Raw genomic sequence first — 27,506 nt, forward strand, 5'->3', positions numbered from 1 at the left:
AAAGAGTGAAGGCAGTATCTTTAAAAGTTCTCTGCCTGGCAAAAATACGCTCCATCGAGACTAACTTATGATCTCACAAGAAAACCGTTCTGTATAGAACTACGACACAATATCAAGCTTTACATCAAACACTGCAGTATAAAGAAGCGAATATAAGAATATATTTTAACCAAGTAGACGGCACGATGACGTCAGAATCGATTAATTCTGACCATAAACTACGGCATACCATAACGCGCTTCTTATTAACAATGTGACTACGACAGGCATATAAAGACGAGTTATCTGACCTATTTATAACGAATGCTGTGGAGCAACACGGGTCCTCTAGTAATTCATTAACTCTTTCCCGCAGATTGCGTAGTAAAGCGTACTGGAGTCGCACGTTGTCTCCCGCGGGTTGCGTAGTAAAGCGTACTCGAATTTCAAACCGACTTCCTCTGCCATCTGTCTGATAAACATATAACTTTTTGGAACCAGTGAATTCCCTGCGCTTCCTAGATACCACTGGCATGCACGGAATCCTATAATAAAGTGTTATTTTATACGTTTTCTTAGATAGAACAGACAGCTGACTGAATGTTAACACATTGCAGCAACATGGCTGCTCATAACGAGTTGAATGCGGAGGATATTTGTTACAAATTAGATCAATATGTTGACAAATACAACGGTAGTGAGTTTGAAGTTGTAGGTATGATAATAAAACTGGTATGGGAAGCATTTGGGACAGGATATGAATCTGAGAGAAATCGAAATATGGCTCAGAACAGGAAATGTTCATTCAGGTACCGCCTCCGTTTAAAATATTAGGCCTACTTGTAAAAACATAATTATCAGTTTTAATTCTTCAGTTAATTCTGTTTCGGACTTTGAGCCTCTACTTAAGTACATAATAGCCTATTCCAACTAATGTCAATTTATCTTCCAATCCCATTCAGTCAAAAATTGTTTATAGTTTGTATGTCCGAGAGGAAGCACGATTTGCTATCAAAATATCTTCATCCGACTGATCCCGAAAATGAAATAAATTGGGAGATTTAGGGTGAATTCCTGCGTTCTCTGCATTATCAAGAAAATAAGAGCCCCATCATGTCCAGTAATTTAGACTGACTTCAAGAACAAGCAATTTAACATTATGCACAATATTGGATGCTTCGTGATGTATCATTCTGAACGGGGGGGGGGGGGGTGTTGCGTGTAATTAGGTTATCTCATTGTATCATTTTAGAATAACTATAGTGTATTTTCCATTGTTACAAAATTTGAAACTGATATATTAAGTGGTTTTTACAGAATAAATTATTTAGTGAAGGTACTCCACAATTATACCTGACAAGCAAATTATTACTCTAGGTTTCGCCCGACAGTGAGTCAAAGATATTCCGTGGGAAAGGGTTAAAAAATAATGCAACTCATGTAATACTACCAGTCCTTAAGGTCGATATTGCTCTGTTTGCTTTCTATATGTTAAGCAACGTTAAACGATCAAACGTTGCACATGAAAAACGACTATATGGAGTTTTCACGCCAAAGTAGTCCGCCTCCGTAGCGTAACGCTTAGTGTTATTAGCTGCCGTCCTCGGGGGCCCGGGTTCGATTCCCGGTACTGCCAGAAATTTAAGAATGGCAGGAGGGCTGGTATGTGGTTCAAATGGTACACGCAGCTCACCTCCAATGGGGGTGTGCCTGAAAAGAGCTGCACCACCTCGGGATGAGGACACGAGTTTACTTACTTACGCCAAAGTAAAAGGACTCTTCCATAAACATACTGTTTCGCCTAAGTGCGGCCAGTATCCAGTATTCGGGAGATAGTGGGTTCGAACCCCACTGTCGGCAGCCCGTGGTTTCCCATTTTCACACCAGGCAAATGCTGGGACTGTACCTTAATTAAGGCCACGGCCACTTCCTTCCCACTCCCAGCCCTTCCCTGTCCCATCGTCGCCATAAGACCTATCTGTGTCGGCGTGACGTAAAGCAACTAGCAAAAATAAATAAATAAATAAACATACTGTTTATTATGTGTTGTTATAATGCATGTGAAAAATGAAATGGCGTGTGGCTGTTAGTGCCGGGATGTGTCCGAGGACTTTGGCTCGCCAGGTGCAGGTCTTTTGATTTGATGCCCTTAGGCAATCTGCGCGCCGTGATGAGGATGAAAGGATGATGAAGACGACACATACACTCAGTCCCCGTGCCAGAGGAATTAACCAATTATGGTTAAAATTCGCGACCCTACCGGGAAATCGAACCCGGGAACCCTTTGACCAAAGGCCAGCACGCTAGCCATTTAGTCGTAGAGCCGGACATAATGCAAGTGATCTGCTATGATACTAAAATGAACGCTGCAAAACATAAATCAGAGGCATGACACGGAAATTAAATGTCGAGGGATATCTATAAGTAGCGCGTTTCCTGCGCGCAAGTAGTATGTCGTCATTGTGGATGAATGGGTAATGTACCGGTCTTTGAGATCTGAGAATGGATCCACATTTTGAATGCAGATATATTTTAAAGGTGTCTGTTCAAAAGGTACTTCCACGCTAAGAAAGTTGTAGAAAAATGCAAGGAAATAGAAGGCACATCGGGTATGGTACTACTTTTAAAGAATGACACCGTATTGGTCTGAATTACTCATGGTCTGTCTGTCTGTCTGTTGGATCATCAGCCCAAAGGCTGGTTGGATCCTCAAATAGCACCACTACAGGTTATGCGGTTATAAGGAAACCGCAAAAACCAATGGCAGGCGTACTAGGCAAGACGAGGAGTGAGGTAGTTTGCCATTGCTTTCCTCACTGGGTCAGAAAGTGCTATTGCAGCACGACTGACCCTATGAGCAACACCTTTCATAACACTCAGATCCACTAGTCGTGCTCTGAATGCCATTACTCAGTACCACCCATACCCCAGCAGCTTCCATATTGTCACAGCCATGGATTTGTCACAGCCATGGATTTACTCATGGTATTCGATAGTATTCAACTCCTTCCATGCATGTGAACGAAATACTAACGAAAATAAGTTGAACTGGGAATAACACATTTTGAACAGACACATCCCATTTATGATATTAACAGCTTCATTGTCCTATGTACGGTAACACAATGTTATTTTTAACCATGCATGCTTCCTGGACTCCATAGCTATTAAAAGGTCCACAACACAAAGCTTATATTCATCCGTGTACTGGGAACGAACGTAATTGCTTTTACTAATCTACGCTCGCGACATATTCCAATGACGAATTCGTCGATATGTTACCCATACATGGAGATACATGACGGGAGTCATTACAGTCGCAACGCCTGCATCACACACGATTTGGATAAATCTGACAGCCAATACATTCTGGAGCCATAAACAACGTTCGTGTTCAACTGGGGCACTTGGAAAGAAACATCTAATTAGAGATACTCCTACAACGTCTCGTCATAATGACGATATATTTTTAGCTGCGACCGCATGTCCCTCATATTGGTACATAGGCACTTGTACAACAGATGAACATCAGCCAGTCATCTCTTATGGGAGTATTAATAATAATGTTGTCCGCCTCTGTGGTGTAGTGGTCAGCGTGATTAGCTGCCACCCGCGGAGGCCCGGGTTCGATTCCCGGCTCTGCCACGAAATTTGAAAAGTGGTACGAGGGCTGGAACTGGGTCCATTCAGCCTCGGGAGGTTAACTGAGTAGAGGGGGTTCGATTCCCACCTCAGCCATCCTCGAAGTGGTTTTCCGTGGTTCCCACTTCTCGTCCAGGCAAATGCCGGGATGGTGCCTAACTTAAGGCCACGGCCACTTCCTTCGCTCTTCCTTGCTTATCCTTCCAATTTTCCCATCATGCACAAGGGCCCTGTTCAGCATAGCAGGTGAGGCCGCCTGGGCGAGGTACTGGTCATCCTCCCCAATTGTATCCCCGACCCAAAGTCTCACGCTCCAGCACACTGTCCTTGAGGTGGTGGAGGTGGGATCCCTCGCTGAGTCTGAGGGGAAAAACCAACCAAACCAACCAACCAACCAACCAACCAACCAACCAACCAACCAACCAAAGAATAATAATGTTATTGATTTTTACGTCCCACTAACTACGTTTTACGGTTTTCGGAGACGCCGAGGTGCCGGAATTTAGTCCCGCAGTTCTTTTACGTGCCAGTAAATCTACCGACACGAGGCTGACGTATTTGAAGCACCTTCAAATACCACCGGACTGAGCCAGGATCGAACCTGCCAAGTTGGGGTCAGAAGGCCATCGCCTAACAATAACAATAACTTTCATCTGCAATTTTTTCAGAATTTCCATGATCTGACTTCGATGTTTGGGAAATAGTTTCTCAGTTGATGTTACACAAAATGTGCAGTGATGCAGTCGTTTTGTCAATAGTCTTCTTTTCGGATGAATCATGATTTCACAAATATCACGTTACGTAACATCAATACAAACGGACCATTTCAGGACTAAATAGAAAAAGCCATTCTTTGGAAATCATGTCAACTGTAACAGGCTGTATAAAGAAAGGAAGTGCCCGGGATTTGAAACTGCCTCTCTGTGGCCTGGTTTCTTAACAGGAGAGCTGCGTTCCTTAGCTAGGATGAAGCCAGCGAGCAGTGGGAAGTTCGCAGTCTCTGTTGTAGTATCTGTTCATAGGCTTAATACTAGTAAATGCTTCCTGTTCTAACGTATTATTCACAGCTGTGATCGTTTTATCCATTCATTACTGTTTCTGTCATTGAATTACCATCTGTACTGTCGAGATTAAACACGAACATATCGCTGTACTAGTCCTGTATGGGAACAGGGACCGATATTTTACATTGTCTGTAAACTGCAGTTTGCATAAAACTCTTAGACCACTCTGCATCCGTTGATCATATTCTTATACTCATTTCTGAATGTTCATCGTCACGTAAACGCTCAAAATCCATCATTTATGGTGACTATAAAGTTCCGAACTCATTCCTACTTTGTGGTAGAGTATCGGCATCCTCACCCTAAGACCACGGGTTTATATTAGGCAGAGGTCGTCGGATGTTTTAAGGGTGAAAATCCATTTGGCACTCCATGTCGTAGGATGTCGTCATGTAAAAGATCTCTGGTTACACATTTAATGTTCACCCCACGAAATGAATTAAAACTCAGCCATGCGTCGCCCAATAGGATTCCGGCTACTCCGCCTTCTAGTACAGTAAAATGGAATGTCGAAAACAACACGCAAGCAGTCGAAATGACATCAGATCCAAACATCCTCACACGATAGCTGAGTCCATAAATTATTCTTATTGTAATTCTTCTGGTCTCATTCTCAATACAAATACTATAGGTAATACGAATATGTTAAGGTTGTGGTGATAATAATGTTACGGGACCAAATCGAGAAATTAAATTAAAAAAATGAAAAGATCTGGCCCTTTAAAGAATTAAGATACTGACAAAAGAAAGAGCCATGGAAGGCGCTAAAATGAAAGACACCGTAGGCTTCGCGGGCTTGTTATCGTCCGGGTCGGAAGAGAAAATGACTTGGCGTGGAGAGGTCGGAGAGTAAAGCTGTATAATGTGGAGCCCAGCCCATGTAAGTGCAAACAAGCTGTACTCAGCTTGTTCTAGTGATATCTCTCTGTTGGCCTCTTTGATGTTAATAAAGTACTTAGTTTTCTCGAGTCTACAAAGGCCGGCCAGTCTATCAGCTTTTCCCTCTTATGATATATTTGATGAAATCAACGTTTACATCGGATTAATGACCTTCAGATAATAATAAAGATCATAAATACAAAATGAATATTTAGTTTGCATACCCGCGTTGTACTTGGAATACACTTTCAGCTAATTAGGTTGTGTAGAGTACGTAATATAGATGTTGAAGGGATGTTAAGTACAAAACAAAAACGAATGACCGGGTATCGGGGGAACCGAAGCATTAGACTTCCGATTTCACGTCGGATACTCTACCGATTGAGCTATGATGGTCTGGACCATATTTGTTCTGTTGGCAATGGATATAAACATACACACATTTTCCGATTTGCAATATTTAATAATGGAGAGTTAATTTCTGAAGGTGATTGGGATCAGATACCGAGAACGAAGAATTATCTACAATCTGTATAAAAACCAGTCTGCAGTGATAAGAATCGAGGGCTTTGAAAGAGAAGCAGCAATCCAGAAAGGAGTGAGGCAAGGCTGCAGTTTGTCCCCCCTCCTCTTCAGTGTTTACATAGAACAGGCAGTAAAGGAAATCAAACAGGAATTTGGAAAGGGAATCACAATCCAAGGAGAGGAAATCAAAACCTTGAGATTTGCCGATGATATTGTTATTTTATCTGAGACTGCAGAGGACCTTGAGAAGGTGCTGAATGGTATGGATGAAGTCTTGGGTAAGGAGTACAAGATGAAAATAAATAAGTCCAAAACAAAAGTAATGGAGTGCAGTCGAACGAAGGCAGGTGATGCAGGAAATATTACATTAGGAAATGAAGTCTTAAAGGAAGTAGATGAATATTGTTACTTGGGTAGTAAAATAACTAACGGTGGCAGAAGTAAGGAGGACATAAGATGCAGACTAGCACAAGCAAGGAAGAGCTTTCTTAAGAAAAGAAATTTGCTCACTTCAAACATTGATATAGGAATTAGAAAGATGTTTTTGAAGACTTTCGTGTGGAGCGTGGCATTGTATGGAAGTGAAACATGGACGACAACTAGCTCAGAAAGAAAGAGAATAGAAGCTTTTGAAATGTGGTGTTACAGAAGAATGCTGAAGGTGAGATGGATAGATCGAATCACGAATGAAGAGATACTGAATCGAATTGGTGAGAGGAGATCGATTTGGCTAAATTTGACGAGAAGAAGAGATAGACTGATAGGACACATCTTAAGACACCCAGGACTTGTTCAGTTGGTTTTTGAAGGAAGTATAGGTGATAAGAACGGTAGGGGTAGACCAAGGTTTGAATATGATAAGCAGATTAGAGCAGGTGTAGGAAGCAGTAGTTACATAGAGTTGAAAAGGTTAGCACAGGGTAGGGTGGCGTGGAGAGCTGCATCAAACAAGTCTATGGACTGATGACTCAAACAACAACAATTTGTTTGTTCTAAGTCAAATTATGTTAATATTCATTTTTTTAAAGGTGTAGACATGCATCAGTCTCACTGTTCTTGCGGACCACGACGAGGAACCCACTACATTGCGTGATATTCCAGAACATTTTTAAATATTACAAAAAAAGAATGTATTTCTTTGCTCTTGAATGAAGAACGTCATCTGGCCTGTAGTTTGGCTTTGTACACCGCGTCGACAGCTGAGTAGCGGTGTTCGTTCATGGGGGCGAAGACAGCTCATTCACTGAAATGCACAGTGGCGGGTTGATTGACAGAGATTTACTTTTATCATACTGTTATTTTAATTAGTTTATTAGACTTTATGTCATTTGTCTCTACATTTTGATGCACTAGAATATGATTTATTTTGATATCGTGGAAAGTAAATAGAGAATTGACTACATTTTAATAGAATAATTTAGTTTGCTCTTGTTGAAAGAAACACTATTTTTTAATGTCATACTGTAGGTATCAAGAGAAATAATTAATTTTGTTTTCCAAATACACTTTTTAGGTGGATTAAAAAGAAAATATGCTACAGAAAAGATCAGGGTTTTCATGCTCACAAATATTTAAAAAACAGTTATTTCGTTTTAAAGTAATTTAGTAAGAATAACGTGTTATGATTCCTGTTCCAAAATGAAAAGTAATTTTTCATATCCTTTCCTTAAAAGTAAAACACATTTGCTTTAATTATTCAAAATTATTTTAAAACAAAAGTAGTTATTTCTTTCTAATTTTAATAACAACAATGTTTTATGATTCCTGTCCAAAAATGAAAAGTAATTTCGTATATCCTTTCCTTAAAATAAAGCATATTTGATTTAATTGGAAGTATTAAAATACGGTACCGATTCTACGGTTGACTGCCTGGCAGGACGCCGCTGTTATCACCTAATTCATTCCCCCTTTTCCCCACGTCCATACGTCGTTGTTGGGCAGGTTCGTGCAGGCGAATTCTAGCCTGCCAAGCTGACGGCTCCTGCTCTTCGATAATAAATTACTTTTTGTTTTAACATTCACCAGCAAATTGATAGCAATGGTGTTTTTTTTGTTGCAGCGCGGGCTGTCCATGACGCCCGCCAGGATGCTGTCGGGACGATACCGACGCTCCGGGGGTGGGGGACCGACGTCTCTACCCGCCGAGCAAGCTGTCCCCGTCCCAGAGACGGAGCAAGAGTATGTGGAGTATTTCCAAGACCGCATTACCTCGGCCCAGCACCGCCAGCTCTTCCCCCTGCAGGAGGACCTGGCTGACTGGCTCAACAAGACTCTCGGTAAGTCCCCGTCCCATCGTATACAGAATGGTCGGAAATAACGTGAACCAGGTCTATGAGCGTTAGAGGGACGGTCACGCTGATAAATAATTTGGAAAAATAATTCAATATTTCGCGCAGTTATCATTTTTTCAGTTACCCAGTCAGATCACCTCGCGGGGAATTCAAATGGGCTTTGCGAGGCGGTGTTGCTAAAAAAACTCTTTAAGACCGGCTTGACAGCACCAGTCGAAGAAAAAGAAACTTCGCCAGATGAGAAATTTGAACACGGACTTCCGAGGAGGCAGGATCGTGCCATAGCAATTAGGCTACGACGACACCGGTTAAAACGCACGGTGCTTTTTTATTTGATGGTGATTTCTCTGCTCGGGTCTCTGTCCGGTCTAAAGCCACGTGCATACGTAACAACATCGCTTCGCAAAGCTCTTTCGATTTCTCCCGCGAAAAGATGATAGGCCAACTTCAGCGACGGCGTGCGATATCGACTTTTGTTGTTGTTGTTGTTATTTATATTTATAAGGTACGACCATCAGATACGCGGTTCATATTGTTACCGACCACACTATATAGCTTTGGAAGGCAATTATAAACACTTATGAAGATATATTACATGCTAACTCGTTCCTTTGAATAGTGACACAACAGTACTCAGAGGACTTTTCAAAAACAGTTCACCTTGTAATTTTAACATTATAGTATATACCAGGGGTGGTAAACCTTTACCGACTAGCGTGTCAGTTTTTTTTTTTTTTTTTGCTAGTTGCTTTACGTCGCACCGACACAGATAGATCTTATGGCGATGATGGGACAGGGAAGGGCTAGGAGTGGGAAGGAAGCGGCCGTGGCCTTAATTAAGGTACAGCCCCAGCATTTGCCTGGTATGAGAATGGGAAACCACGGAAAACCATTTTCAGGGCTGCCGACAGTGAGGTTCGAACTCACTATTTCCCGACTAGCGTGTCAGTTAAGGTCTTGTTTATTGCTTTATACTGTCTAGTGTGCTACTGGCTATTTTTCTTTAAAACCATTATGAAACCCATCATCTGACTACATTGAATAATTCATGATTTTATTTTGCTAACATCACTGAAAATTACATTTTTTAAACAGGTATATTTTAAGAATAAGGTGTATTTTTGCTTTAACATAATAACATTTGTAAAAAAAAATAATATATGGCCATAAAACTGAGACATACTTCTTTATTAAAGCGTAATATTAATATATGCTACAGTATGTTGCTAAATTTCCGACATATTTATTACCGGTATATGTTAAAAACATTCAAGGTTGTTAGTATGTCGTCTACCGAGCTCGATAGCTGCAGTCGCTTAAGTGCGGCCAGTATCCAGTATTCGGTAGATAGTGGGTTTGAGCCCCACTGTCGGCAGCCCTGAAAATGGTTTTCCGTGGTTTACCATTTTCACACCAGGAAAATGCTGGGGCTGTACCTTAATTAAGGCCACGGCCGCTTCCTTCCCAGTTCTAGCCCTTTCCTGTCCCATCGTCGCCATAAGACCTATTTGTGTCGGTGCGACGTAAAGCCAATAGCAAAAAAAAAAAAAAAAAAAAAAAGTATGTTGTCTGACGAAGTCGTGTGTCATAGGTTCGCCATCCCTGGATATACAATCATACAATAGTATATTTTGTCTTTCGTGTTTAACGGTTATTTAAGCTACAATTCTTAGTCGTACTTGGTTCGCATGAAGATCAGTAGTTGCAAACCCATGAAGTTGACTACAAAGCATTCGGAGCCGAGCTCCTTCCTCTTAAAGGTTGTTAGGTATTTCATTGGCATGAACTTACGTTCAGAACTTTTGATGGAATTCATAGTTGAATGTTGACGTAATATCTGCCCTTGAACTGTCGAGGAGGCTATTCATCATTAACTCTAGCCTCGCGTATGGCGGAAACAATGGCCATGTATGGTAGGTGGTTAGCTCTAAATTAGCCAACAGAAAGTCATATCTTGTCTTGCTATCGTGTCGAACACTTCCTTATGCAGAGTGCTGACGTGATCTTTCACGCATAAGTACTAAACTATGTTATTGATCAACATTTTGGGTAAAAGTGTTGTGCAACAAACTGTATCAGCTTATGGGTGGCCAGACTGTACTCCGTCTGAAGCCAGAGGTTCGATTCCAGCGTTGATAAAGGCTATGCAGATTGAGAACCTCTAAAAAGCCATTTCCGTCACGAAATTTATATTTATTTGTGCGGTTAGGGTCGCGTAGCTGTGAGCTTGCATTCGGCAAACTGAGTTCGAACCCTACCGGTCGGCGACCCTGAAGATGTTTTTCCGTGATTACCCAATTTTCATAGCAGGCAAAGGCTGGGGCTGTACATTCATTAAGGCCACGGTCGCTACCTTTCCCTTCCTAGCCCTTTCCTGTTCCATCGTCGCCATAAGACCTGTGTGTGTCAGTGTGACGTAAAGCAAATTGAAAAAAAGTTCTGTATCACGAAATGCACAGTATAATATGTATCCTGGTCGTTATGAGTATAGCATATAGGAGATGGCAAAGATTTTGTAATTTCTAGCAGTATTACTATACAAAAAATCCGTGCCACAACACCCCCGAAGGACCTTGGCCTACCAAACGACCGCAGCTCAGCCCGAAGGCCTGCAGATTATGAGGTGTCATCTGGTCAGCACGTCAAATGCTCTTGGCCGTTAGGCTTGGCTTTCTAGACCGGGGCCGCCATCTCAATTGTAATCAGTAATCACGAAAGCTTAGTGAAACTCGAACCAGCCCTCAGATAAAATAGTAATGATCCGTCTGCGGAAGATCTGGAAAGATAATAACATCACCATCAATGCAAAAAAGAAGCTCGTTGAATCTCTAGTTTTCTCAGTCTTCTTGTATGGCGCAGAGACATGGACCATCCTGAAATGTGATTGTGAATGGAAAGAAAGCTTTAGAATGTGGTGGTGGAGGAAAATTTTGAGGATTCCTTGGGCAGCTCATCGCACGAACACATCAATCCTGAACTAACTTCAGATAAAAGTTCGTCTATCGTGTAAGGTCTCCCAGCGGATCGTACCAGACAACGAGGACAAATACCAACATGATGGATTGACATGGTGAACGGCCCCCTACAGAGTTCTCTCAGAGCAACCACATTGAAAGCTTTAGATAGGGAAGAATGGCGGAGTATGGTTCATCGGCTAGATGGCTGAATATTATGATAGTCACGACACCTCAGTCATGAGGCAAAACGAAGAAGAAGAAGAAGAAGAATCGCGGTGTGGGTAGTACACCCAAAAACTACACAAAGCGTTCCTGTGAACAGACGTTAATGTCGATCCATTTACGTACTGCAAACATTGCAAAGCTGTACTGGAATTACTGGCAATGACTTCTAGCTATATCCTACTTCGATTAGCTGAAGTCATGTTTGTCTACAAGAAGTGCTCAAAATTTAGGCTACTGAACAGCGTATTTTCGGGTGGTGTTGGGGATCGTGCATGGCGTTATGGTTTACCCATGGGATCTTCAACATTTCGCGATATATCTAGATTTCAAAGGCCTGCAGAGGGTTCATTGACGAAGCCTGTAGTATCCATCCTTCGACACCATAAAGCAATACAGGTAACACATCACGATACCACGACGAGTTTCGAATCGAAGGTTGGGCTCGCACACAAGATGTTTCAGTTTCACAAACACACTTCATGCCATGCCGATTCTGGATTTAGTTTCTACATTTGGACCCTATTCTTGTGCTAACCAGGCCAGGATAAAAGATAGGCTACATGGAGAAATTATAAATTGCACTCATGTTTTGGTCCACTTTGTACAGATTCAGGGCCCAGTAGCAGCTAAACTATACTAGTGTCCAAAAGTTAAACATAAGTTACGAGTAAGCAGAGCAACGGGAAATAGACCGCAAATCGCACGACATATGCACCTAACAAACTTACGTGTTCGCTCTGTTTAGGAATGGAGTGTTCCCTGGTTTGACTAGCGGTGTAACCGCAAGGTAAACACAGCCAGTGCCTGCGCCCCATATTCCCTCAGCCGTGTTTGCCCTGTTATAGTGTGCGGAGTGTAGCCTTGTGGTGAACGTGACAACATAATGGCACAAGGACGCCATTTGGACCCCGTTTTGCAGGGTAGAATAGTTGGCCACCTGGAAGCAGGCCAGACACAGATCGAAGTCGCCGTATCCTTGAATGTGCCACAACGTGTCATTTCCAGGCTTTGGAGACGATTTTGAGACACAGGAGATGTTAGTCGTAGGCCAGTACCAGGTCTACCAAGTGTAACTACCCCACAGCAGGACCGATATCTGGCGTTAACCGCCCGACGAAATCGGAGTGCACCTACAAGACAATTGTCGGCGGAGCTTGCAGCCGTCTCAGGGGTTGCCGTTTCGCGGCAAACTGTGTACCGGAGGCTCAGAACAGCAGGGCTGTTTGCCCGACGTCCAGCGGTGTGCGTCCTGCTCACTCCAGCACAAAGACAGGCCCGTTTACTGTGGAGCCGTCAACATCGAAACTGGACCATGAATTAATGAATGAATGAATGAATGAATAGAGGCATGTGCTCTTCACAGATGAATCCCGCTTCGGTTTGCAAAACGGTTCCTGTCGTACATTAATCTGGAGAGAACCGGGTAGCCGATACAATCACAGAAACATCGTGGAACGGGACCAGTATGGTGGTGTTGGCGTCATAGTGTGGGGCGGCATCATGTTGAATGGCCATACGGACCTGTACATCTTCATGGGTCGTCCGAGGAACACTGTTAACGCTCGGAGATACAGGGATGAGGCACTGAGACCACATCAGAGGTGCGGTTGGTCCAGACGTCCTCTTAATGGACGATAATGGCCGACCGCACCGCGCTGCTCTGGTGGATGAATTTCTGGCTGGGGAAGACATTCATTGCATGGAGCGGCCAGCGAGGTCTGCGGATCTGAATTCTATAGAACATGCCTGGGATGCATTGGGGAGGCGAATTGCATCCTGTCAGCCTCCACCAAGGACCCTCCAAGACCTTCGCATTGCCTTTTCGGAGGAATGGGATCGACTGCCACAAGAACTCTGGACCATCTGAGAGAGAGCATGCTACGTCGCTGAGAAACATGTGTGGCCGTTAGGGGTAACCATACACCCTATTAACATCACATTTTGTTATGGAAGACATTACGAAGTTTTGTTAGTTGTTGTCCAAAGTGTACCTTAGCTATCAGAACCTTTCTGACACTGTTTATTGGACAAGTTGTGTGACATATGGTGTGTGAGTCAGCTTCCGTTTGTTCAGCAATACGTGTGACATTCCTATCAGGTGGTACGGCCTCGTTCAGTGATTATGCTTAACTTTTGGACACTAGTGTACTACCCTACCCTACCCAGATCGCTCTTGTGCGCTGTTGTATCCGGTTTTTGCTTCTTACAGTTCTAAGCTCTTGATAGTTACGCGCAATATACACAGCTTTCATGGGTTCTCAATTCTGTATTAACAATTCTAAACTAGTATTAATGTATTATGATTAGGGCTCATAAGTTGAGGAGAAGTCCTTTTCTTTTCGAGTGTCCGAAGACGTGGCCCAACTTAATATGTGTTCAGTATGGGACACGTCAGGCCAGAAAATGGTGGGTTTTATTTGCCCCCCTTTTTTGTGTGCCTTTTTTCGGCGTTTTGGTTTCATAGGTCCTTTTTAGTCCTTTTTATGGGTTTTATAGGCTTTTTTGTAACTTCACCTTCTTTTGACTACATTTGTATAGCTCATTCTCAATTCGAATCATCATTAGTTCATCCATCACCTCTTAAACATATTTTCTGTAGCAAGGCAGAAAATGAAATAAAAATGAAATAAAATAAAAAATGACACTAATACTTGAAAAACCCGGGGTATTAAATTATGTGCAAGATAAGTGAAATATTGAAAGGAGAAAATGCTGATGTGAGTGTTTTTAAGAGGAAGATCTCACGTGCTTCAAGTATGAACCCTTAATATCGGTTGATGATGTGGAGAGACGTTTTATTGATGTTTTGCAACGTGCTGTCTGAAAAACGAAGACCCTTTACACCTAGGAACCTGGAGATGACTATTGTGATATACTGCAAACCGAATGGAGGTAAGATTTACGAATTCCAATTTCTGGAACCCTAGTGAGGTGGAGCGAAATATGATTTAGTTACACTAATTTCAATTTCTTCCTCCAGGCTGTCCATTGTTGGTTCGTTGAATTCATTTAGTTGGAAAAAGCATTTCATTCTTAATTCTGCAAGTACTTTGTTTAACAAATACGGATTTCTTTTTTTTAAATGATGTTAATCTAAAAATATATAATGCCTGAAAAAGGAAGTATTTCACTCATATACTGTAGTTTCATGTCCGCCTCTGTGGTGTAGTGGTTAGTGTGATTAGCTGCCAACCCCGGAGGTCCGGGTTCGATTCCAGGCTCTGCCACGAAATTTGAAAAGTGGTACGAGGGCTGGAATGGGGTCCACTCAGCCTCAGGTCAACTGAGTAGAGGGGGGGGGGGTTCAAGTCCTTCCTCAGCCATCCTGGAAGTGGTTTTCCGTGGTTTCCCACTTCTCCTCCAGGCAAATGCCGGGATGGTACCTAACTTAAGGCCACGGCCGCTTCCTTCCCTCTTCCTTATCTATTCCTTCCAGTCTTTCCATCCCCTTTCAAGGCCCCTGTTCAGCATAGCAGGTGAGGCAGCCTGGGCGAGGTACTGGTCCACCTACCCAGTTGTATCTTCCGACCCAGTGTCTGAAGCTCCAGGACACTGCCCTTGAGACGGTAGAGGTGGGATCCGTCGCTGAGTCCGAGGGAAAAGCCAACCCTGGAGGGTAAACGGACTACGATACGATACGATACTGTAGTAACATACCTCCAGAATGTTGCATATTAATATTCCTTCATTAAATATGTAATTAAAACTAAAATCATGAATGAATTTGAATCGTATTTTTACGTCCTTTTTGCGAGTTTTAGGTCCTTTTTGGACATTTTTAGGTCTTTTTACAGTTTTTTAGGCAATGTACAGGTCTTCAGCTTCCGAGCCCTAATTATGTTTATGCCTATTTCGTATTCAGTAATTGTTATTAGCCTTCATTAGGTACTTCTTCTACAGTGTTTCCCTAAAGCGAGTAGTTATGTATACCTATGTCTTTGCTCCAACCCTTATTCCAGTTAACTACGAGATGAACTGTCATATTCCCTCTTAATCTGAAAAAATAATTTAATGTACTTTAATATCTTCAGTTCATTATCAGTATGTGTTTTTTGTATCCAATTCCCTCTTTGAAATTTTCTTATGTAGATCATTTTCTATTCTTGCGCATTAGTCTTTCAAATATTGTGATAGTATCTGTCTGTATACAACATTTTGTCACTTTAGCTAGCCAGTAGTCATTACAAACGTGTTACATTTGAAATCTATAAAGGAACTGGAGAAATAGACTTTCTCGTCTTGTATTTGAAGACTGAAATAGTTTCCTCATTAATTCTTTTCGGCTTGTTAGCGTTGAAATGTCTTTGGTCCTTCAAAATTTTTCTTTAATATTTATCTGGGTGCCTCGGCAGATGAACAGAAAACAATACTGCCAGAATTGAACAAAAGTGATTTACTGCCACGGCCGATTGAACAAATTGCTAGTCATTGCAGTGGAGGGCCGTGAATGAGGTGATAATGGCTGCGTGTCAGAACACAGTCTCTCGCTTAACGAATATCGATTGGTCGGCTCTTTTCTCTTGTTAGTTAGCGTGGTGGTTGGTCATTTGTTTCTCAGTCACAGGAAGACTTCAAATGGCACAAGAGAATACCCCCTTGCGTGGAAGTCATTGTACTGAGGTTGGAATACACTCTCAATTAGCATGTCACGAGACCCAGCTCTGTATTAGGTTCACCTTAAAAACATTTAAAGTTTCGGAATTCCTGAGACTGTACTATCATCATCATCATCATCATAATCATCATAGTCGTCGTCGTCGACGTTCCCTCCTGTTATTCAGACGCGGCTAGGACCGAGCAAATCGATTCCCCTCCATTTTCTCTCTTTCCACCATTCCTTAACTATCCCGATATTCTAGTGTAGATCCTGTTCCTTTATACTGTTCTTAATCAGGTCCATCCATCGTAATCTGAGTCTTCATTGGTCTCTTCCTTCATGTGAATTTCATAGTTTATATTGACGTTATTTCTTCATTCATCCATGCAGTTATGTCCAGATCATCTCAGTCGAATTGTCTCCAATTTATGACTTAATTTTTCCATCCTTATTCCTTCAGTACATTTTCATTTCTGATTACCTTTCCTTGTCGTCTGGAACGTCCTTTTTAGGAATATCATTTTTTGCTGCCTGTATTCATGCGTCTTTGTCGGTGGTTTGGCCTTAGCTGTGTGTATCGTACTAGGTATTCAATATATGTTTATATTACTTATTTAACTTTCATGGATATATTGCTGCTCCATAGTAGTTTCTTTACTACAAGGCATTATCCTGCCAAAAACGGCCTGTGTCATCGCAATGTTAATAAATTCCTTTTTCTGGTATTAATGTCTCAATTTCATCCAAAAAAACCTCTCTAGATATTAATTTCAAGTTTAGAAGACATTTACAAGAAATACATTCCTTTTCCAAATTAAAGTCCGTACACGGAATCTGTTAAGCAGCAGTGAGAAAACAAGCCCTCTGCGCGGCAGCGTCATGGATGGCGAATCCAATGAATATTCAGTGCGAAAGGAATAGTGAAAGAAGAGCCTATAACACGTTGACGGAACCCATTTGGCTGCTGGTCATGTTCCATGCCGAATTTTAAAAAGATGTATTCCAATATTTTCAAATAACTGTGTGCTAGGTGCGTTCGACTCATTGGCTGAATGCTCAGTGTATTGGCCTTCGGTTCAGAGGGTCCCGGGTTCGATTCTCGGCCGAGTCGGGGATTTTAATCGCTTCTGATTAATTCTTCTGGCTCGGGGACTGGGTGTATGTGTCCGTCCCAACACTCTCCTCATCATATTCTAACAATATACAACATATCAAATACGACAGAAACACGCAATAGTGATTACATATCTCCATATAGGGTTAGCGTCAGGAAGGGCATCCGGCCGTAAAACAGGGCCAAATCCACACGTGCTGCGCACTTCGCACCCGCGACCCCACAGGTATGGGAAAATGTGATAGCAAAAGAAGAAGAAGAACTGTATCCTAAGTGCATCACACCGTATTTTTCGTATGATGTGTTGCGAGACGATCTGCATTATGTAAAACGCGGCATATGGGACCTTCAGAGCGATCTGAACTCACCTACTTCCTTCATAAAACTGGCTGGGGGAAGTAAAGTGAGTGTGCGCTGTCAGGTTCCGCCCTCTCCCGAGTGGCATTTTGCGTCATCATAATTCACAGATTCCGTGTAACAGACTTTAATTGTCAGTACAATGATCTTATCATCTATATGCTTTACCTCTTGCACATAGGCCCTATATCCACATTTCCTTCCACAAGAAACAGGATCATGAGTACCGTGTTTCTGTACCTCTAATCCTCCGTAGTAGATCAACCTGTTCTGGCATTTCGGTTTACTTCCTTATTCTTCCTGCCCCCTCCTTCCATATGGCCATATTTAACCCAAAGATGCTTCTCCTTCATGAATGTGATAGAAAAACCAGGAAAAGTAAAGCAAAAATACACTGTGCTGGAATGGTGAAGTGAAAGAAAAAGCTCAGGAGAGGTGGAAATTGTGGAAAGAAACAGAAACCAATTAAGTCTGAAGGAAGTATGAGAATATACAATGACACAAAAAGGAGCAATTGTATTAATTGACGGTCAGTGACGAACAAGTTCTAAACCAGGGCCTCTCAGGGTGCATGCGCGTGGTGCATGCACTGTGCACGGTGCAAAAGACGACTTCGCTTGGTTGACCAGAGTGCAGACCCCCCACTCCTCTCTCCTTACACCTGTCTCCCCGTTCGGCCTGTCTCCGCGTTCCTCACCTTCACTGCTGTTTCTCCCCCACTGCGAAATGTTTACGTGTGGTGAGCGGAGACGCACAGTTGTATGGGACAAGGTTACCAGTGTTATTAAAAAAATTTAAAAAGTGAATTAGAAATACACATACATGTTTGAGAGGAATGTAAACATAATTTTAAAAAAATGCAGAACCCGTAACCAAAATGAAAATGCTACAGCACTGGAACAAAACTCATTTGTGGATATAGAATGCTCTTCTTCAAGCTGTTTCAACTTCCTTAATTCTTTCTCTCACAATAATTTTCCTAATGTAGTCTGTTGTAGTGTCTTTCAATAGATGATTTTCTTACTCACGTAATTATCTTCCCACAGATTAAGCATTTGGCGTTATCGTCACGACAAACAAACAAAAAAAAAATACGAAAGTTCCCAGTTCGATTGAAATGGACTTTCGGAAGTCTTTGCTTTCTTCGAAACAGGTTGCTCCATTATTATGTTGTTGTCGTGCGCTAGTCTATTTCACTGATAAACACGTCGTCTACCACCAAACGCTTCGTCGCTCTCAGCACACTACACCATCCGAGTCAAGCCGAGTTGAGGCGAAGCGTACCGATGCACAGTGCACAGAGCCTATGCACCTCGCTCTGCACGCGTGAGAGTTTGGGCGTTTGAGAGGCCCTGTTCTAAACCAACACACATTGATGAATTTTTGTAACCATACACAAGTCACAGAGATCGTACCATCGACACACGGTACCCTTATCCAGATAATATATACTATACTCTACGTTGCTGTCATACACGGAGCTTGCATTCGGAAGATAGTGGTTTTCCATTGTTTCCCATTTTCACACCAAACAAATACTGGGGCTGTACATTAATTAAGGCTACGGTTGCTTCCTTCCCGCCGTTTTAAAGATACAAAATGGGAATATAAAACAAGATCCAGCATTACGAGACGGAGGCATTTGAACTGTTATAGTTAAATCTAAGTGTTACCTTTGTTTTTACATGGAGTTTGTCCTCCTAGACATTGACCAACACCTAAAATGCATCCCTCGAATTTCTTTTTGATAGGACAGGAAAATTATCTTCTCTCCCATGGCGTGTAGGCTACATGAGACTGTGTTCTGTACATCAGACTCGGGCCGTACATAACCCCTTGAAAACTACTAAAAGGACGAGAAGTGTACCAGGGTTTCTCTCCTGAAATAACTCGTCTACATTGAATTTAAATCAACTATCTATTGTCTGGCAACTATCTATTATCTGGAATAATATCACCTACATATGTATAAAACAATGATATCAGCTGGACCTACTAAAATTTAGGTATGCTGGGAATTTTCCCCTCTAATTTTAACATTTACAGCAAAGCTAATCCTGACAGAAATGCCCATGGGAAAACATAGCTTCTCCCTTGTAGCGACTCGAGATGCTGGCGATTTATTACCATTTGTAGTGACAGATAATGACAAACAAGTTCTAAAGCGACACACTTGCATGAATTTGTGCAACCATACACAGAACGTATCACTGACACAGAGTATCTTGTTCCAGATATCTCCCATACTGTATTTTACCGTCACACATGGATTTTAATACTGTTTTAACGTTACTCTCTACTTCGCAAGACATAAGTCTTCTGCTCCTAGAACTCATATGACCGGGCGAGTTGGCCGTGCGCGTAGAGGCGCGCGGCTGTGAGCTTGCATCCGGGAGATAGTAGGTTCGAATCCCACTATCGGCAGCCCTGAAAATGGTTTTCCGTGGTTTCCCATTTTCACACCAGGCAAATGCTGGGGCTGTACCTTAATTAAGGCCACGGCCGCTTCCTTCCAACTCCTAGGCCTTTCCTATCCCATCGTCGCCATAAGACCTATCTGTGTCGGTGCGACGTAAAGCCCCTAGAAAAAAAAAAAAAAAAAAAAAACAAGATCCAGCATTACGAGACGGAGGCATTTGAACTGCTATAGTTAAATTTAAGTGTTACCTTTGTTTTTACATGGAGTTTGTCCTCCTAGACATTGACCAACACCTAAAATGCATCCCTCGAATTTCTTTTTGATAGGACAGGAAAATTATCTTCTCTCCCATGGCATGTAGGCTACATGAGACTGTGTTCTGTACATCAGACTCGGGCCGTACATAACTCCTTGAAAACTACTAAAAGGACGAGAAGTGTACCAGGGTTTCTCTCCTGAAATAACTCGTCTACATTGAATTTAAATCAACTATCTATTGTCTGGCAACTATCTATTATCTGGCATAGTATCACCTACATACGTATAAAACAATGATATCAGCTGGTCCTACTCAAATTTAGGTATGCTGGGAATTTTCCCCTCTAATTTTAACATTTACAGCAAAGCTAATCCTGACAGAAATGCCCATGGGAAAACATAGCTTTTCCCTTGTAGCGACTCGAGATGCTGGCGATTTATTACCATTTGTAGTGACAGATAATGACAAACAAGTTCTAAAGCGACACACTTGCATGAATTTGTGCAACCATACACAAAACATATCATTGACACAGAGTATCTTGTTCCAGATATCTCCCATACTGTATTTTACCGTCACACACTGATTTTAATACTGTTTTAACGTTACTCTCCACTTCGCAAGACACAAGTGTTCTGCTCCTAGAACTCATATGTGACGTGAAAGCAGACCGCTCATCGAGGCAAAGTTCGCCTGCGTAAGAGGACAGGCAACAAGTATAGCAGTTCAACAACACCTTCAAGATATCAGATAATTGGCAAAAGGCAACAGTTAGTATGTGACACTCCTACCATCGGCAGCCCTGAACACGGTTTTCCGTGGTTTCCTATTTTCACACCAATACTGGGCCTGTATCTTAACTAATGCCACGGCCACTACCTTATCAATCCTAGCCGTCCTTCCGTCGCCGAAAATCTTCTATGTGTTAGTGCGACGTTGAACCACTAGCAGATATTTTAAATTTTACAAATAGTGTAGTTCAGTAGCAAATAACCGTAGACAATAACTAATAGACAATAGGCAACAGAGAGTTTACCGCGTTAAACAGGCCCTTACAAAGGCATCATCATCATCCTCCCCCAGCTCGCTCTGACGGATCCAATCATATAGCCTCGCTTAGGGCTATCCAATCCAGAAAGAAAGTTCTCACCACTCGAACTTCCCGGCTCACGATTCACAAGCACTATACTCTACCGGCTAAGGTTACCCTAAAAGGGTAAATAGTACGGAAAACCTTCCAGATTCTACTTTTAACGTATTGAAATAAATTTAGACAAAATTTGTACAAAATGGACGTAATAAAATAAATGTCTCGGTTTGTGATATTTTTGCCATCACATCTTCTGAGAAGAAGATCGAAGACTTTGAACCGTGGATTTATAGACGGTTTCTTAGAATATCAGGGGTTGATAATGTGACTAATCAAAGAACTGCTCATTACCATCACACAAAGAAAGCTAGAATATTCGCGTGGAATACTCCAGCTCATCATGCAAGGGAATATCTTCGTGGAGACATATAGAGGATGCCGACGAATTTCCTGGTTATGGAACTTGCGAGACTGAGAGACTGGTACCAATTGTCTGCAGCAGAACTGTTCCGCGACACCGCCAACAAATCTGAAATCGCCATGATGATAGCCAGTGTTCAGAACGAATAATGCACTAAAAGAGAAAAAGAAGATATGAATACCCTGCGTACACCTCACTAACTATGAGCCCCTGGGGTGTTATTGTGGACAGAATTCCGCATTTTATTCACCGTTTAGAATGAGAGAGATTTTATTCTTGATGTATTCAGTTATTCTTTAAAGGAAATCATCTCCAGCGCTGTCGCACACATTCTGCGAGCTATTAAGGCTAGTGAAGTGTTTTACTGGGCAATCGCCAAGAGACTTGATCCATACTTCTTCGATGGTTAATGTTATCCCTCACCTAATTTAAATGTTCTTTATGTTCTGGTGTCTGTATCTGTCTTGAACCACTTGAACTTTATCTTTCCCCACGTGTTATTTTATTAATCTGGAAGTATAGACTGTGAAGTTAAAAGTCATATCCAACTTCATAATCTTGATGTCTTGCCAAGAACTCGGGTAACCAATAATCTCGTTTCCGTCTATCTCTGGTTTCGTATACTGGTGATGTATACGATCATGTTAAAGTGACTTGTAAAAAGAAATGAGAATGCCGTTCTTATTTTATTTATTTATTTATTTATTTATTTATTTATTTATTTATTTATTTATTTATTTATTTATTTATTTTTGACTTTTAACAGTAGCGAAGTTAGGGCTCGTGGCCCTCTCTTTATGTCGGGTATTCAGCACGAAGGCTGGTTTGATCCTCCACAGCTCCGTCAACAGCTGTCATAGATAGTCCAGGCATCCCTGAAGAAGCATACTAGAGAAACGAGGAGTAAGGTAGTTTTCCGTTGCTATCCTCACCGAGCCAAGCCCACTGAAATGCATGCATCTACAGACCCTATGAGCGATATTTTCACACCATTCATAACAGGGACTGACTGCATAAGCAATGGCATTGTTAGCAACACTCATTCCTCGGTCACTTTCATGTTGTCAAAGCGAAGGATGAAACGGACAGATCAATTAAAGTAACAAATGTATTCTAGCCCATATCAGAGACATAATGCACTGTAAAGACTACATCTCGCCAGCAAAAACATCTCTTACACTTGACCACGTAAATTACAGGATAATATACTTATAGAAGAAGTACACTATTCTATTGTAAAATTAAAGATACCTAAGAAATATACTATAACATCTGAAGAACATATAATGAAGAATGAAAGCAAAGCTCAAGAAATATATAAGAAATATATAAGTTGCTTTACGTCGCACCGACACAGATAGGTCTTATGGCGACGATACGATAGGAAAGGGCCAGGAGTGGGAAGGAAGCGGCCGTGGCCTTAATTAAGGTACCGCCCCAGCATTTGCCTGGTGTGAGAATGGGAAACCACAGAAAACCATCTTCAGGGCTGCCGACAGCGGGGTTCGAACCCACTATCTCCCGAGTACTGGATACTGGCCGCACTTAAGCGACTGCAGCTATCGAGCTTGGTGGTAGAAATAAAAGCAGTCCGGAACATAAAAGCATGACGAATAGAATGTCTAGTAAGATCACTCACCGAGTTGAAGCGCGCTCTCACAGAGCGGCGCTAGTGGAGCCTAACACCAACGCTACACGATCAGCTGTTTTACACTGATACGTAAATAACGAAATACAACACCCAATTCCTTAGACTTATGAATAATACTGTCAGAGAGTTGTAAATACTATTCTTAATACCCACGAAGGAATATCTTTGGATTTTAATAAGAGAACACACGAGATAAAATAGAACATTATGAAAAGCGAAAGCAATATTGTGCTTTACGTACTTAAAAATAATTTTTGAACAGAGCACATAAAACGTTAAACATTAACCAGATCGCAAATAATACTAACACATTCATCAAATAAAGTAAATTACTTAAATTATCCACCACAACTAGTTTCAGGCCAATTTTGATAGTTTATGAGTAGACTTAGCAGATTGTCGAGCTTGAAACTCTCTGTGGATTTCTCTGGCTCTGAAGAAGAATCGGCACTTTAAACAATGGAAGACCAGTTTAGATACAAAGTGTGTGTTCAATACGAGTATAATAGCCAGCTCCTGATAGCACAATTGAAATCACCTCAATCGAGTCAAGACATTCGAATAAAATATCGCCCCACATCGACCTAAACAAGCTCAGTTTTTCATGAATTTTCGTTTCAGTCTGGAAAAGAATGTCACACACACTTAGGCCTATAAATGGACGTGTTAGAAACCTCGTGCCACTGCCGGATCCATAATCTTTAATTTCCGTAAGAACTGAAAACCGACTTTCACTTCCGTGACGGAAAAAACGGACCCAGGATATACACATGATAAATTTTGAGGATTTCCTAACAACATATTCGGCCACCTGAAAAACTAAACAGTTTTATCTCGAAGGATCGGGGAGGGGGCTCATCTCCGGTACAGCACATTCCCAATCTTCAAATATATAAACAGTCTTGAATAACGAGGAAGTTCAACGTTTTCACCATTCACAACGAAACAGTCCACCTGTATAATTGCGGAAAAATGCGGGTCACATATTCTGCTTTTGGCCGACAGTTGCTTATCCTTCATCGGAATAAGTCTCGCCCACTTCGGAAAGTTTATTTCTTTTTTTGAGGTGTAAAAATATCGTCTACCATCAAGTTTCCTTCCGCAACCCGATTTACAACCAGGAACGAAACAGTACGACATTTTCTGGAAATAAGAGAATACAAATTGATTGTACATACAAAGCATTGCACAGATAATAACACAGACTTTCGGAAAATATTAAAACAAGAAAATTCCTTCGATAAGCGTTAAAACTATCATCATGACTTCACGCACGCACGCTATTACCTTCGTTGACAATTTGGCGCAAATGTTATGCAGCTGGTTCGTTGCGAATGCAGCGCCACACTCCGGCGGGGCCACTAACGACAATGTTGAGAGGGTGGAGTGATCACATTAGGTATTCTATTCGTCATGATAAAAGCAGGGTTAGCTGCCTCTGTGGATCAGCGGTAGAGTGTTGGCTTCCGGAGCCCAAGATAGCGGGTTCAAACCCGGCAGAGGTAGTCGGATTTTTGAAGGGCGGAAAAAAATCCATTCGACACTCCATGTCGTACGATGTCGGCATGTAAAAGATCTCTGGTGACACATTTGGTGTTTACCCGACAAAATTCATTAAAATCTCAGCCGTAGACCCCAAGAGAGTTTCGGTTTACTCGGTCTGCCATCTAATTGGAGGCCTAGAGTAAAACGGAACGTCGAAATTGACGAGCAGACAGTCAGATGGCGTCAAATTGAAATGTCTGCACACGGTAGCTGAGGCCATACGATTATTATTATTATTATTATTATTATTATTATTATTATTATTATTATTATTATTATTATTATTATTAAAGCAGGGTTGTATTGGAAACAAATATGTTTCCGACTTACTCGTGGAATAACAAAATTAAATACGAACCATCCGTGTAACGGATTGCTTAGAAGGGCTTTGGACCAATTAAAACACGAATGTAATTGCATTAAATTAGGTAGTTGTAAGTATTTATATGTCTCGATACACCCCTGTTTATTTGAAGAAAATGCAAAATCAGAAGGCCTAGAAAACATATAAACATATTTTTCAATAGCACTATCATTTAGTTATTATACGTCTTAATAATTTTCTAGAGTATCTGGTAAATAATAATAATAATAATAATAATAATAATAATAATAATAATAATAATAATAATAATAATAATAATAATAATGAAGACGTTTCTCAATCTTCTGTTAATTAAAAAAGGGTTTTGTCACACCTGGAAGTTTGAAGTTATATTTAGTATCACAGCGAAGTGCAGGTAAAAATACAGTTGGCAGTACTGATTAGATTCTGAAGTTCTTCACTATGGGCCTTTAAAATACTGCGGGAGGTTTTCAAACATTAACATATTATAAAACAAAGAAACTTCAGCCAAGTAAAAGCGAAATGGTTTTCAGACTGCGTTCTCCCTTAGAAGATAGGTTTCGCACTCCGATCCGGTGCGTTCCGGCACCACTACATCCTTGGATAAAAGTAAAAAGGTAGATGAAAATCATAATGAAAAACAAGTAAAACACAAACTGAAAAGTGTAAGCCAATGGGTAAATCGAGCTTAGGGTAGAAATGATTAAAAGGTTGTACAGTATATCATTTATCTTACCATTCATATTGCTACGCTATCCGATGTCACTGGCCACTCTTTTGCTTATGATATAAGGGATAATGAGAAATATTCCTGTCTGCCTCTGTGGTGTGGTAGTTAGCGTGATTAGCTGCCACCCCCGAAGGCCCGGGTTCGATTCCGGCTCTGCCACGAAATTTGAAAAGTGGAACGAGGGCTGGAACGGGGTCCACTCAACCTCGGGAGGTCAGCTGAGTAGATATGGGTTCGATTCCCACCGCAGCCATCCTGGACGAGGTTTTCCATGATTTCCCACTTCTCCTCCAGGCAAATGCCGGGTTGGTACCGAACTTAAGGCCACGGCCACTTCCTTCCCTCTTCCTTGCCTGTCCCTTCCAATCTTCCTATCCCTCCACAAGGTTCCTGTTCAGCATAGCAGGTCAGGGAAAAACCGACCCTGGAGGGTAAACAGGTTACGAAGAAAAAGAGAAATATTCCTACCCATTTAGAGCAATTTTTTCGTCGAGAAAGTGTTGGTGGTTATTGTTTTAAGAGGAAGTAGGCTACAACTGGGCAACCGTCCTCTCCTAACACTAATCAGGGCAGAAATGCAAGAGGTCTCGCCTTTCGAAGAATGAGGGTATTGGCAAAATAAACGAAAGGGCCACGAAGGGCGTGGAAAATGACCTCACAAATATAATACCTTCCAGGTCGAAAGGGAACAAGAATTGAACACGGGAGGGTGGACAGGAAATTTGAAAGCAGGGAAAGTGGTACAAGAAAGTGGGAACAATATCCGACTTAGCTAGTGGCCTGTGGTCGCTAACCCACTCGCAAGTTGATAGCCCCTGGGGGTTCCCCGTTCAGGCGCCTTGTAGTACAGGCAGGGGATACCGTGATCTATCTGAGATATTCTGATAATCCATACGGGTAAAATTAGATCTACTCCCGCTTATAACTTCCTGTTCTGAGCCATATTCCACCATCACATTCCCATCTGAGACGTGCTCTTCTACGGGTGTACAAGGAAATCACTGGTAATGTTCATCTGTTAATCCATGGGGACATTACGGTAAAGTTGCTGAAGATAAACTGCGCTCAGGACATCCATATTCCGTATTAGAATAGCTAAAAATCTGGTGGACAGCAAGTTCAATCTGCTTCAGGCTTTGAAGCACGTAGCGCTCCACCAGAATACCACAGTCATCTGTTGTTCACGGATAAACCAGACGAGAGGTTTTTAATCCACCATGAAAGACTGAATTGCTTTCAATAGAATTCGAACTCGCCACTCCACGAGTGGGAACGGTTAATCTGCCTCCTATATTCACACTAATCCTGTTATCTACAGGTTACCTGTACCGTTTGTATTCTTTTTGACCATTTTTCGAGCAGTCGCTGAAGTCTGGAGTAACACTCTAATATGAAAGCTTAGAAGAATTTGATCT

General features: G+C 41.7%; 1 protein-coding gene across 1 annotated transcript in view; it reads left to right on the top strand.

Moving 5' to 3' along the window:
• Positions 1–27,506, top strand: part of LOC136867143 (growth arrest-specific protein 2) — a 500,343-nt gene that overhangs the window by 253,792 nt on the left and 219,045 nt on the right. The window contains exon 3 of the mRNA XM_067144253.2: positions 8,149–8,365. Within this exon, the coding sequence (XP_067000354.2) occupies positions 8,149–8,365 (217 nt within the window). The remainder of the gene's footprint in view (positions 1–8,148; positions 8,366–27,506) is intronic.

This window comes from Anabrus simplex, chromosome 3 (genome assembly GCF_040414725.1).
Source record: "Anabrus simplex isolate iqAnaSimp1 chromosome 3, ASM4041472v1, whole genome shotgun sequence".
NCBI lineage: Eukaryota > Metazoa > Arthropoda > Insecta > Orthoptera > Tettigoniidae > Anabrus > Anabrus simplex.